This window comes from Oncorhynchus nerka, linkage group LG28, assembly GCF_034236695.1.
Source record: "Oncorhynchus nerka isolate Pitt River linkage group LG28, Oner_Uvic_2.0, whole genome shotgun sequence".
In the NCBI taxonomy this organism is placed as follows: Eukaryota; Metazoa; Chordata; class Actinopteri; order Salmoniformes; family Salmonidae; genus Oncorhynchus; species Oncorhynchus nerka.
The window spans coordinates 15,874,315-15,886,796 of record NC_088423.1 but is presented as its reverse complement, the minus strand read 5'-3'; the positions used below and the strand labels follow the sequence as shown (position 1 = coordinate 15,886,796).

General features: G+C 47.5%; 1 protein-coding gene across 8 annotated transcripts in view; it reads left to right on the top strand.

Annotated features, from left to right (window-relative positions):
* Positions 1–12,116, top strand: part of LOC115112928 (myocardin-related transcription factor A-like) — a 99,141-nt gene extending 87,025 nt beyond the window's left edge. For 3 of the 8 annotated variants that reach the window (XM_029639997.2, XM_065012658.1, XM_029639999.2), the window contains 14 exons: positions 225–280; positions 945–1,020; positions 1,623–1,790; positions 2,507–2,667; positions 2,812–2,937; positions 3,059–3,306; positions 4,482–4,650; positions 4,823–6,199; positions 6,488–6,700; positions 6,809–6,925; positions 8,344–8,493; positions 8,646–8,735; positions 8,962–9,022; positions 10,678–12,116. In XM_029639997.2, coding sequence (XP_029495857.2) covers positions 225–280; positions 945–1,020; positions 1,623–1,790; positions 2,507–2,667; positions 2,812–2,937; positions 3,059–3,306; positions 4,482–4,650; positions 4,823–6,199; positions 6,488–6,700; positions 6,809–6,925; positions 8,344–8,493; positions 8,646–8,735; positions 8,962–9,022; positions 10,678–11,210 — 3,545 coding nt within the window. In that variant the 3' untranslated portion in view covers positions 11,211–12,116. Of the gene's footprint in view, positions 1–224; positions 281–944; positions 1,021–1,622; positions 1,791–2,506; positions 2,668–2,811; positions 2,938–3,058; positions 3,307–4,481; positions 4,651–4,822; positions 6,200–6,487; positions 6,701–6,808; positions 6,926–8,343; positions 8,494–8,645; positions 9,023–10,144; positions 10,278–10,677 lie in introns of those variants that run through there. The other 5 variants (XM_065012659.1, XR_010461657.1, XM_029640000.2 and 2 more) reach the window with 5 other exon arrangements.
* Positions 12,117–12,482: the final 366 nt, after the last annotated feature.

Sequence of the window (12,482 nt, the reverse complement as noted above, 5' to 3'; positions counted from 1 at the left end):
ACAAAAACATACTGTTCTGTTTTCTGTTATTATTGTTTGGTGAATAGAACGCCAGTGACTTTTTTTTTTTTTTTCCATATAGAGAGTTCTGCTTTGTGCATGTGTTCCTCAGTATCAGCTCTCACACTGTCTCCACTAGTGCTTTGCTCTGTACTCATTTGTTGGAGTTTTCATTCACTGTCATTCCCTCTCCTTTATTGTTTTCTCTCTTTCCCTCACCGCAGCACTGAAGAGTCCGGCGGCCTTCCACGAGCAGCGGAGGAATCTGGAGAGAGCCAGGGTAAGTCTAGTAGTCTCTCCATCACTTTTTTCTCTCTTTTTAGTTCAACAAGTGCAGTCTTTGTTGAAGTGCATCCTCTCCCTCTCTCTCTCGCTTCTCCCTCCCTCTCCTGTCCCTTTCTCCCTCCCTCTCCTGTCCCTTTCTCCCTCCCTCTCCTGTCCCTTTCTCCCTCCCTCTCCTGTCCCTTTCTCCCTCCCTCTCCTGTCCCTTTCTCCCTCCCTCTCCTGTCCCTTTCTCCCTCCCTCTCCTGTCCCTTTCTCCCTCCCTCTCCTGTCCCTTTCTCCCACCCTCTCCTGTCCCTTTCTCCTACCCTCTCCTGTCCCTTTCTCCTACCCTCTCCTGTCCCTTTCTCCCTCCCTCTCCTGTCCCTTTCTCCCTCCCTCTCCTGTCCCTTTTTCCCTCCCTCTCCTGTCCCTTTCTCCCTCCCTCTCCTGTCCCTTTCTCCCTTTCTCCCTCCCTCTCCTGTCCCTTTCTCCCTTTCTCCCTCCCTCTCCTGTCCCTTTCTCCCTCCCTCTCCTGTCCCTTTCTCCCTCCCTCTACTGTTCCCTTCTCCCTCCCTCTCCTGTCCCTTTCCTCTTTTCCCCCCTCTCTCTCCCCCTCTCCCTCCCTCTCTCCATTTGTATCTCTCCCCTCTCTCCTCTCATCCATCTCTCCTCTCTTCCAGACTGAGGACTATCTGAAGAGGAAGATCAGGAGTCGTCCTGAGCGCTCAGAGCTGGTCAGGATGCACATACTGGAGGGTGAGTCACAGCGCCCCCTCGCTGATCACCACATAACTACACCCCCACACACTACTTCTCTAGAGGCAGTGAGACAAATATACCGCATCTGTTTGTGCTGATCTACACTGAACAAAAATATAGACGCAACTTGTAAAGTGTTGGTTCCATGTTTCATGAGCTGAAATAAAAGATCCCAGAAATGTTCCATACACACACAAACCTTATTTCTCAAAAATTCTGTGCGTATGGAAGATTTGTTTACATTCCTGTTCGTGAGCGTTTCTCCTTTGCCAAGATAATCCATACCCCTGACAGGTGTGGCATATCAATAATCTGATTAAACAGCATGATCATTACACAGGTGCACCTTGTGCTGTGGACAATAAAATGCTATTCTAAAATGTGCAGTTTTGTCACACAACACTGCCACAGATGTCTCAAGTTTTGAGGGAGCGTGCAATTGGCATGCTGACTGCAGGATTGTCCACCAGAGCTGCTGCCAGAGAATTTAATGTTAATTTCTCTACCATAAGCTGCCTCCAATGTCGTTTTAGAGAATTTAGCAGTACATCTAACCGGCCTAATACGTGTGTTTTTGTTCCTCTTCTCTCTTCATGCAGAGACGTCAGCAGAGCCGTCTCTGCAGGCCAAGCAGCTGCAGCTGAAGAGGGCCAGGCTGGCTGATGACCTCAATGATAAGATCTCCCACAGACCTGGTCCTATAGAGCTCATCCACAAGAACATCCTGCCTGTCGACCTGGACTGTCCTCTGCAGCACTCACTACTGGGTATGAACACACACTGTCCACTGCAATACACACACTGTCCACTGCAATACACACACACACACACACACACACACACACACACACACACACACACACACACACACACACACTGTCCACTGAAACACTCACTTCTGTTCTAGGTATGTACCCATTCTTATTGTCCAGTGTAATATACATTACAGATCAAGTATACAACACTACTTCTCATTGCAACACTTTACTGGGTACATACACAACATAAGTTCCAGTATGTACACAACAACACCTTAGTCAACTGGGTAGGAGCGTCCTTCCTGTGCACAGTCCACTGCAACACGTTTACTGGCCAGGTGAATTAGTCCTTCACTCAGACAAATGTACCCAACCACTCCCAAACGCCCTTATCTTCAATTAATCACTTTTCATGGTTCACATTCAAATATTCCTTAAATGTTATCATTGCAATGCATCAATGTCACAATACTGGACTGGTGTGGGGACATTGTTATTGCTAAATCCTTGTGCTGGAGAGACTGTGACCACTTCCATCATTAGTCATTCTGGTTTGGCCATCGCCTCTTTTTCGTATTACCAATTACTATTCCCTCTGTTTGAAATACAGTTGATGTTTGTTGTAGTGAGACTCAACCTCACAACTAATCAACTTGTTGTTAGAGACAATCATTTGTTTGGCGAGAAGAATGGCAAAATAGAGGTTTAATAAATGTTTCTCTCAGATTCTCCAAAGGGTGCAGGAGAATCCTCATTGGACGAGGACAGCAGTGATGCATTTTCTCCGGATACGCTAGCCAATCACGACTCTCCATTGGGTCCACTCTCTCAGCTGTCCCCCTCTGACATGCTCACTCAGAAAAAGGACATGTCCCCCTCACAGCTAGTAGGTTGAAGTCTTATTTTTGAACAGTACGTATAGCCACATAATGGAGATAGCCACTGGTATTCCTGCAAGTTACATAGACAAGTAATCACAGGAGTTGTCCCATTATTGACACTTAAACTGACCAATCAGATGTTTTCTCAGTTCCTTACCCAGGTCCCACCACCACCTCCGCTGTTAGTGAATGGCCAAGACTCATTGCCACCACAGAAGCTGACCAATGGGACAGTGATGTCGGGAGCTTCCCGCCCTGCTACTGGTCAGACCAAGGTGAGAGACATCCCCTGTGTCCAGTATTAAATGGAATTTAATACTTTGTGTATACATGCAATCATATCTTACTTACTATTTCTCTCCCTCTCCCCATCTCCCACTCTTCCACCACTCCCAGTCGAAACCCAGTTTGGAGCGGCCCCCCCAGAGGCCTAAGAAGGCCAAAGACAACAAGCCCAAGGTGAAGAAGCTCAAGTACCACCAGTACATCCCTCCGGACCAGAAGGCTGACCGGGAGCCTCCCCCTCAGCTGGACTCCACCTACACCAAGATCCTCCACCAGCAGCAGCTGTTCCTCCAGCTGCAGATTCTCCACCAGCAGCAGCAGCACTATAACTACCACACCATCCTCCCAGCACCACCCAAGTGAGTGTGTGGGGTAAAAAGGTGTAAGTAGGTGGGGTAAAGAGGTGTGAGTGTGTGGGGGAAAGAGGTGTGAGTGTGTGGGGGAAAGAGGTGTGAGTGTGTGGGGGAAAGAGGTGTGAGTGTGTGGGGGAAAGAGGTGTGAGTGTGTGGGGGAAAGAGGTGTGAGTGTGTGGGGGAAAGAGGTGTGAGTGTGTGGGGGAAAGAGGTGAGAGTGTGTGGGGGAAAGAGGTGTGAGTGTGTGGGGGAAAGAGGTGTGAGTGTGTGGGGAAAGAGGTGTGAGTGTGTGGGGAAAGAGGTGTGAGTGTGTGGGGAAAGAGGTGTGAGTGTGTGGGGGAAAGAGGTGTGAGTGTGTGGGGAAAGAGGTGTGAGTGTGTGGGGAAAGAGGTGTGAGTGTGTGGGGGAAAGAGGTGTGAGTGTGGGGGAAAGAGGTGTGAGTGTGGGGGAAAGAGGTGTGAGTGTGGGGGAAAGAGGTGTGAGTGTGTGGGGGAAAGAGGTGTGAGTGTGTGGGGAGGGGGAAAGAGGTGTGAGTGTGGAGGGGGAGGTGTGAGTGTGGAGGGGGAGGTGTGAGTGTGGAGGGGGAGGTGTGAGTGTGGAGGGGGAGGTGTGAGCGTGGGGGAGAGGTGTGAGCGTGGGGGAGAAAGGTGTGAGCGTGGGGGAGAGAAAGAGGTGTGAGCGTGGGGGAGAGAAAGAGGTGTGAGCGTGGGGGAGAGAAAGAGGTGTGAGCGTGGGGGAGAGAAAGAGGTGTGAGCGTGGTGGGGAGAAAGAGGTGTGAGCGTGGTGGGGAGAAAGAGGTGTGAGCGTGGTGGGGAGAAAGAGGTGTGAGCGTGGTGGGGAGAAAGAGGTGTGAGCGTGGGGGGAGAAAGAGGTGTGGGGGGAGAGGTGTGAGTGTGAGGGGGAAGAAGTGTGTGGGGGTGGGGGGAGAAAGAGGTGTGAGTGTCTCTAGAAGTCCCCACAAGAATAGTAAACAAACAAAAAGTTGACCAACTGGGGACATTTTGTTGGTCCCCAGGAGCTCCTAAACCTAATTCTAAACCTAAGCTATGGTTAAGATTAGGCTTAAAGTTAGGGTACGGGTTAAAATAATAGGATTTTGAACTGAATTGTATGCCCCCTTAAGGTTAGCTGCATAAGACTGTGTGTGTGGACTGACTCATCTGTTGTTTCTCTCTCCTCAGACCACCTGCAGAGCAACCACCTTCAACCAACCCCGCCCCTTCCCTTTTGCGCAGTGTTCCCCCGACGACCCCTGTCCCTTCCAATCCGAATGGGTCCAGTCGTCAGAGCCAAACCCCTGTGGGAGGGACCAAACCTTTGACGCTACCAGCCAACCTGGATGACTTCAAAGTGAGTAGATAGGTGGATACATAGAAAAATATTTATACTTTTGTGTGTAGACACTAGCTACTGGGAATGTATTTATTTCAGATCAGTGTAGATAAAGACTATTGATATGCACTTTTGGAGGGAGGGAGATGTAATGGATCAGAATCATAACTGTACTTCTTCTCTCCTCCAGGTTGCTGAGCTGAAACAGGAGCTGAAACTACGGTGTCTGACCGTGTCTGGCACCAAGATGGACCTGATCGAGAGGCTGAGGAACTACCAGGAGCAGAACGGTTTAGATCGAGCTGGTGTTACTGCTACTGTAACCCCTAAACCCAGCCAACCAACCCCACCGCACGCCTCAATCCAACCTGCTGGCTCCATCAGCCCTGCCCCCCCCCAGGCCGGAACTAATCCACACACCCACCATTCAGGAGAGGCAACAGGGAAGATACCCGCTTTCTCATTGGCTCAGAGTGCCGCTCCGGCCTGTATTTTGAGGTTTGGCAGTACGAGCTCCTCCCCTCCAGTCTCCCCCACCCCGTCAGAACGGTCTCTGGCGGTGATGAGCCCCGACGAGACCAGCTGTAATGGAGACGTGTTCGGGGAGATGGTGAGCTCTCCCCTGACCCAGCTCAGCCTGCACCCTTCTCCACAGCACCACTCCCCAGCCTCCATCAAAGAGGAGAACCAGGGTCACTTATCCACCTGCAGCCTCTCCCAGTCCCGTCATTCTCCCACCGAGCTTCAGCCTGCCGCCCCACCTCAGGAGCCCCTAGCCGGGGCAACCATGGAGGCCTCCCCCTTGGACAAGGACCAGATGCTTCAGGAGAAGGACAAGCAGATTGAGGAGCTGACACGCATGCTGAGGCAGAAACAGAGGCTGGTGGAGAACCTGCGCTCCCAATTGGAGCAGGGGAAACAGACTGGAGCAGTGAGAGAGATGGAGGGAGTACAGGGAGTGGTGGTGAACGGTTATGCCCAGGAGGCCCAAACCACCCCCATCAAAGCCTCTACCATCCTCCATCTCTCTCTCACCAACACAGACATGGTGAGGGTCAAGAAGGAGGTAGACACAGAAGAAGGGATGGAGGGAGTGGACGAGGCTCAGCCGACACAGTGCTCTCAGCAGACCCTGCTCAAACTGCAGCAGGTCCCCCGGATACAGGTTGAACAACAGACACAACAAATATTACAGACACAACAACTGAAACAACAGCAGGCACAACAACCACAGATACAACTACTACAGACACAACTACTACAGACACACTCACAACAACAACAACAGACACAACAGCATTCCAAACAGCTCCAGCAACAACAGACACCGCAGATGCAGCAGCAGATGACTTCGGCCCAGTTGTTATTCCAGCAACAGCTGATCATCCAGCAGAAACAGCTCCAGCTGCAGGCCAAACAGCTGCAGGCCAAACAGCTGCAGGCCAAACAGCTGCAGGCCAAACAGCTGCAGGACAAACAGCTGCAAGTACTGCAGAGGAAGCAGCAGAGACAGTACCAGAGACAGCAGCAGAACAAACAACCGAGTCAGACAGTCACCCCACAAAAGGTACATTCAATCATTACAGCTCTCGATCGTACAGTCTGTAGATCTACAGTATAGGAATACACGCCGCTGACAGACGCCACACATCAGGTCCATATTTTATATTTAACGGAATAAACTTGTCTGAAACCTGAAGACTTCAGCTCAACAGGCAAACAGTTTGGCAAGCAGGAGACAGGTTTCAAACCTAATTGACACAAGTCTCTTCGCCTTCTCTGTTGGGTCATTATGATTGGCTCGTGTCTGGGCCCTGTGTTTGAATATGCCTCTTTCCTACTCTATTCTCTTCAGGTCACTCCAGTCTTCATCAGCCAACAGAATGGCACCCATGTCCCCACCCAGACCTTCTCATTGGACCTCCTCAAATCGGGCACCACGCCCACCCTGGTCACCGACGGCAATGGCAACCACTACCTGATAGCACTGACCAATAACAGTGCAGAGGGCCAAAACGGCGTGACCTCATTGGGCAAAACCAGTGGATCGCAACGCATCACACTGCAGGTTCAGTTACACTGTAAATCTGCTATTAAGTGTTACAGGTCTCTATATTGGTGAAATGATTGTGTAAGATGGTATCACAGTGCAGTAAAGTTGCCCTTTTTACTCTAGCGATTGCAGTCAACTCCAAGTAAGCTCCCCAGCCAATTGCCAGCTGAGATACTGAGCCCCGATACCCAATCAAAACAACAGTTACAACCAGGCCCTGTCAACCAGTCTATCAAAAAGGTATTAAAATGACAAAACATTGTGACAGAAACAAGGTTGTCTTACACACACACTATTAGCAGACACCGTCTGTAAAAAAGGATAGGGGGTAAACCTGTCCCTCTGAGGACTAAAGTAGTTTGCTGGGTTGGATGCTGTATGGGTGCTGTCTTGACTGACTTGTCACACATCACTGTCAACCAACACACTGGAGATCTTTAGGGTTCTTTAATGGGTAATTGTAGGTAGTGGTTCTACAAGGTAGAAAAAAATATATATTTTTAACCTTTTATTTAACTAGGCAAGTCAGTTAAGAACATTCTTATTTACCATGACGGCCAAACCCGGACGACGCTGGGCCAATTGTGCGCCGCCCTATGGGACTCCTAATCACTGCCGGTTGTAATACAGCCTGGAATCGAACCAGGGTCTATAGTGACGCCTCTAGCACTGAGATGCAGTGCCTTAGACCGCTGTGCCACTCGGGAGCCCAAAGATACCCCTTTTACATATTATTGTGTACTATAATAGGTTATGTATGGCTATAGACAGATGAACCTGAAATATGCATACAATATAATCTAAGATATACAGTATATCACAAAAGTGAGTACACCTGTTCACTTAAAGGTGTACTCACTTTTGTTGCCAGCGGTTTAGACATTAATGGCTGTGTGTTGAGTTATTTTGAGGGGACAGCAAATTTACACTGTTAAACAAGCTGTACACTCACTACTTTACATTGTAGCAAAGTGTCATTTCTTCAGTGTTGTCACATGAAAAGATATACTCAAATATTTACTAAAATGTGAGGGGTGTACTCACTTTTGTGATATACTGTATATTACCATACAATATACAATACTAATACCTTAATACAACTCTAATTTTGCCACATAATATAACTCTAAGTTACAAGCAGGCTGTACAATACAACAAACTGCATAGAATAAATGCAATAATAACGGGACATATTCTTGTATCTCAATCATAAACATAACTGCAATGAGTGTGTGAACCATAGAAAATAGTTAGCCTGGCTAACGAGCTAGTAGCTAGAAGCATCACCATTGTGAGCAGAATACAGTGTGATAAAACATCACATATTACTCACTATTAGATGCGAGCACAAATAACGTTAAACATGGTGCAACTTGTTGTCTTGTTGCTTCTGTGGCGAACTCACAAACTGCCCGTCTTCAACGCAACTCACTGACGAGGCGGGATTTACAATTAGCAGGCTAAAGAGAAAGTCTCTGATTGGATAGAAAAGGGGTGACTGAGGAGCTGTCAGGCATTCTAACTAAAGGGACTAGGGGTGCGTAGGGAAATACTCAATATGAATGAGGGGCCGTGTTAACAGCTTCTTAAAATGATAACAAAAATCAAGACTGGCCTTATTTAATTTCCTCTTCCTCATACCCCTCGTTCTGGAACAGAAGGCAGGTCTACATCTGGAAACAAATGGCATAACCAATGGGGTGCCAGAGCCCACTCAATCTGTCTCCGCCCCGCCCAATCTCCATCCTTTCTTTGGCGAGGTGTCCAACTTGTCTGAAAGCCAAAGCACCTCTCCCCCCTCTCTCAAGGTAAGATATATTCTGCAATGATCATTCATGGCATGTCAACGTCATCTCATATTTGATTTTTCATTCGTCTCCATGTTTTTATTCTTTCTCTGTTGCCTATTTCCTTTCCCCTTCCCTCATCCTTTCTTTATTCTCTGCTTCCACCGTTTCAGAGAGAAGTGTGTCCGACTTTTGACTGGCACACTTTGTTCATCCCTCCCTCTCCTGAACAGACCTCTTTCTCCTTCACTCAACGACCTAAAGTATGTCCTTCACTCCTTCCATCTCCCTCTGCCCAACTCCCTCTGCTCATGTTTATTAATGTCTTCTTTTACATCCTCTTTTCTCTGTCCATCTGTATGCATCGGTTTCGTCTCAAATTTGCTCAAAGTATTTTGGTAATTTTATAGTACTGTACATGTTTGACGATTTTGTTTAAACAATCATGAGTACTGTAAACTGTTCAAAATATATGTCCTCTTCTCCTAGGAGAACGGGCTGAGCAGTCAACAGATGGACGATCTGTTTGACATCCTCTTGAAGAGTGGCGGTAAGAGAACATAGCAGTACACACAACATAACACTCACATATACAGCACCAGTAAAACACACCTACTTGGACACACCTACTCATTCAAGGGTTTTTCTGAATTTTTCACTATTTTCTACATTGTAGAATAATAGTGAAGACATCAAAACTATGAAATGACACATGGAATCATGTAGTAACCAAAACATTTTTTAACAAATCAAAATATATTTTTCAAATATTTGAGACCCTTTGACTTGATGACAGCTTTGCACACTCTTGGCATGCTCTCAACCAACTTCATGAGGTAGTCACCTGGAATGCATTTCAATTTAACAGGTGTGCATTCTTAATGCGTTTGAGCCAAGCAGTTGTGTAGTGACAAGGTTGTGGTGGTATACAGAAGCCCTATTTGGTAGAAGACCAAGTCCATATTATGGCAAGAACAACTCAAATAAGAAAAGAGAAATTACAGTCTATCATTACTTTAAGACATGAAGGTCAGTCAATCAGAAAAATGTCACGTAGTTTGAACGTTTCTTCAAGTGCAGTCACAAAAACCATCAAGCACTTTGATGATACTGGCTATCATGAGGACCACCACAGGAAAGGAAGACCCAGAGTTACCTCTTCTGCAGAGGATAAGTTCATTAGAGTTACCAGCCTTAGAAACTGCAGCCCAAACAAATGCTTCAGAGAGTTAAGGTAACAGACACATCTCAACATCAACTGTTCAGAGGAGACTGTGAATCAGGCCTTCATGGTCTAATTGCTGCCAAGAAACCAATACTAAAGGACACCAATAAGAAGAAGAGACTTGATTGGGCCAAGAAACACGAGCAATGGACATTCGATCGGTTGAAATCTGTCCTTTGGTCCAAATTAGCCATTTTTTTGTTGTTGTTCCAACCGCCATGTCTTTGTCAGACGCAGAGTAGGTGAACGGATGATCTCCACACGCGTGGTTCCCACTGTGAATCATGGAGGAAGGAGGTGGTGTGGGGGTGCTTTGCTGGTGACACTGTCTGTGAATTATTTAGAATTCAAGGCACACTTAACCAGCATGGCTACAACAGCATTCTGCAGCAATGCGCCATCCCATCTGGTTTGGGCTTAGTGGGACTATCATTTTTTTTTCAACAGGACAATAACCCAACACACCTCCAGGCTGTGTAAAGGCTATTTGACCAAGAAGGAGAGTGAGGGAGTGCTGCATCAGATGACCTGGCCTCCACAATCAACCGACCTCAACCCAATTGAGATGGTTGGGGATGAGTTGGACCGCAGAGAAGGAACAGCAGCCAACAAGTGCTCAGTATATGTGGGAACTCCTTCAAGGCTGTTGGAAAAGCATTCCAGGTGAAGCTGGTTAAGAGAATGCCAAGAGTGTGCAAAGCTGTCATCAAGGCAAAGGGTGGCTATTTGAAGAATATAAAATCTATTAATTTGTTTAAAACATTCTTGTTTACTACTTTATTTCATGGTTTTGATGTCTTCGCTATTTTTCTACAATGTAGAAAATAGTACAACTAAAGAAAAAGCCTTGAATGAGTAGGTGTTCAAACTTTTGACTGGTACTGTATATCTTCATGTCTCACTGCCAGTACATAAGCAAACCCATTTGTTTTGATCAAGTGCCCGATATTAATGCTTTTTATTTTTTCATCCCCAACCAGAAATCTCTGGATTCCGAGCCAACCCAGACCATTCCCTGGCCCAAAACCACTCCGACCCCCCCACCCCTCCCTCGTCCCCTCTCCACATCTCGCCGTCCACCACCCCCCCGGAGCCCTCCCTGCCCGATGTGCCTTCCCAGCAGCCCTCGCCATCACCCTGTACAGGAAGTGGTCGTCTGGAGGACTTCCTAGAGAGCACCACGGGCACGCCTCTCCTGGGGGTGGAGCCTGATGGCGGTCTGACTTTGATTGATGACCTCCACAGCCAAATGCTGAGCACCCCCAGCATCCTGGACCATCCCCCCTCCCCGGTGGACATGGACACTAGCGACCTGGGCTTCTCCACCCAACCAGCAGGGCTTGACTTTGGGGACCCAGCCCTGGACAGCATGGACTGGCTGGACATCTCTATGGGTGGTGGAGGTGGGAGGACGAGTCTCGCCCCTCTGGGCCCCCACACGCCCCCCAGTGTGTTCTCAGCGGACTTCTTGGACAGCTCGGACCTCACTCTGCACTGGGACTCCTGTTTGTAGCTCTTACGGAATGAGGAGTACGCATACTGTGTACAGGCTCTCTTTCTCTGTCTTACTCACAAAGCAGGTCCACCACTCTGGAGGTACACTGAGACAGGGAGTCTTGTCCTGCGTTCTCTGCCCTCTCGTCATGTTTGGACAGGCTAGAGAGCAAAACTGACTTTAGATCAGAGGCAGTGTGTGAAGGGAATACTGTGGAGTTTGGTCACGCTCTGACACATCCTTCTGGTGACAAAGGGTAACACGTGAAATGCAGCCCCGATGTGTTAGTGGTGCTTCTAACTTTGCACTTATGCGGAGACTGTTGATTGGTTGAAAGTTGTAATGGAACAAATCTCATTGGTGGAAACCTACTAATGAGTCAAACCTCATTGGTGCAAACCAGGGGTGCGTTCAGTACGAAAGAATGGTGTTAAGTTTTCTCCATCAAATCATTTATTTCAACGAAAACTGTACTCCACTAAACGGCCAGTTGAAGAACAGTGTGATTATGGTGGCCCAGAGGGAGATTGTAAATGGTGTGTGCTGCATGAGTTTTACGATTTCAAATGGTCACACCCATATTGATCATGCCACACCCACCAAACGAGAGCAAACACACCTCAAAGACTTTTGAAGAACGGTACACACCGTTTTGGGGAAGCGTGTCATTCAGTACAAACTGTCACGCAACGGAGGAAACGTTAAATTGAACGCACCCCAGTTGATGAAATTAACCTCATTGGAGTAGGCAGTTACTGGAGGTGTTTGCTAGACGACTATGCATTTCTGTATATGAGGTGTGTATTATCGATTATCCATCTTTTTCTTCCCGGTTGCTTAGAATAGCAGGTAGGGTATAAAGGGGTCTCAGCTTCCAAACAACTTTTTTATGAAAAAAATAAAATAAAAAAATGTAAACTTGAATGCGTCTTTGTTTTATTTTTTATAAACTTTTTACATTGTAAATTATTTGGTGACTGTATTTTTATTTTAGCAGGGAGTCCCATTGAGACACTAAGGCCTCTTTTTCAAGGGAGCTGCGCTTGAACACAATTTATAACTCTTCAGCTGCTATACTTGCAGCTGAACACACCATTGGGTGCACACTGCCTGCCCAACAGGACACCTACAACTCTAAGTGTCGCAGGAAGTCCAAGTGGATCATCAGGGACCCCAGGCACACCCTGTTCTCCACACTTGAATCACTCAGACACGGGCTTCACAGGAGCATCATGGCAAAAACGGAGACTGGCTAATAGTTTCTACCCTCAGAGCATCAGGCTGCTGAAT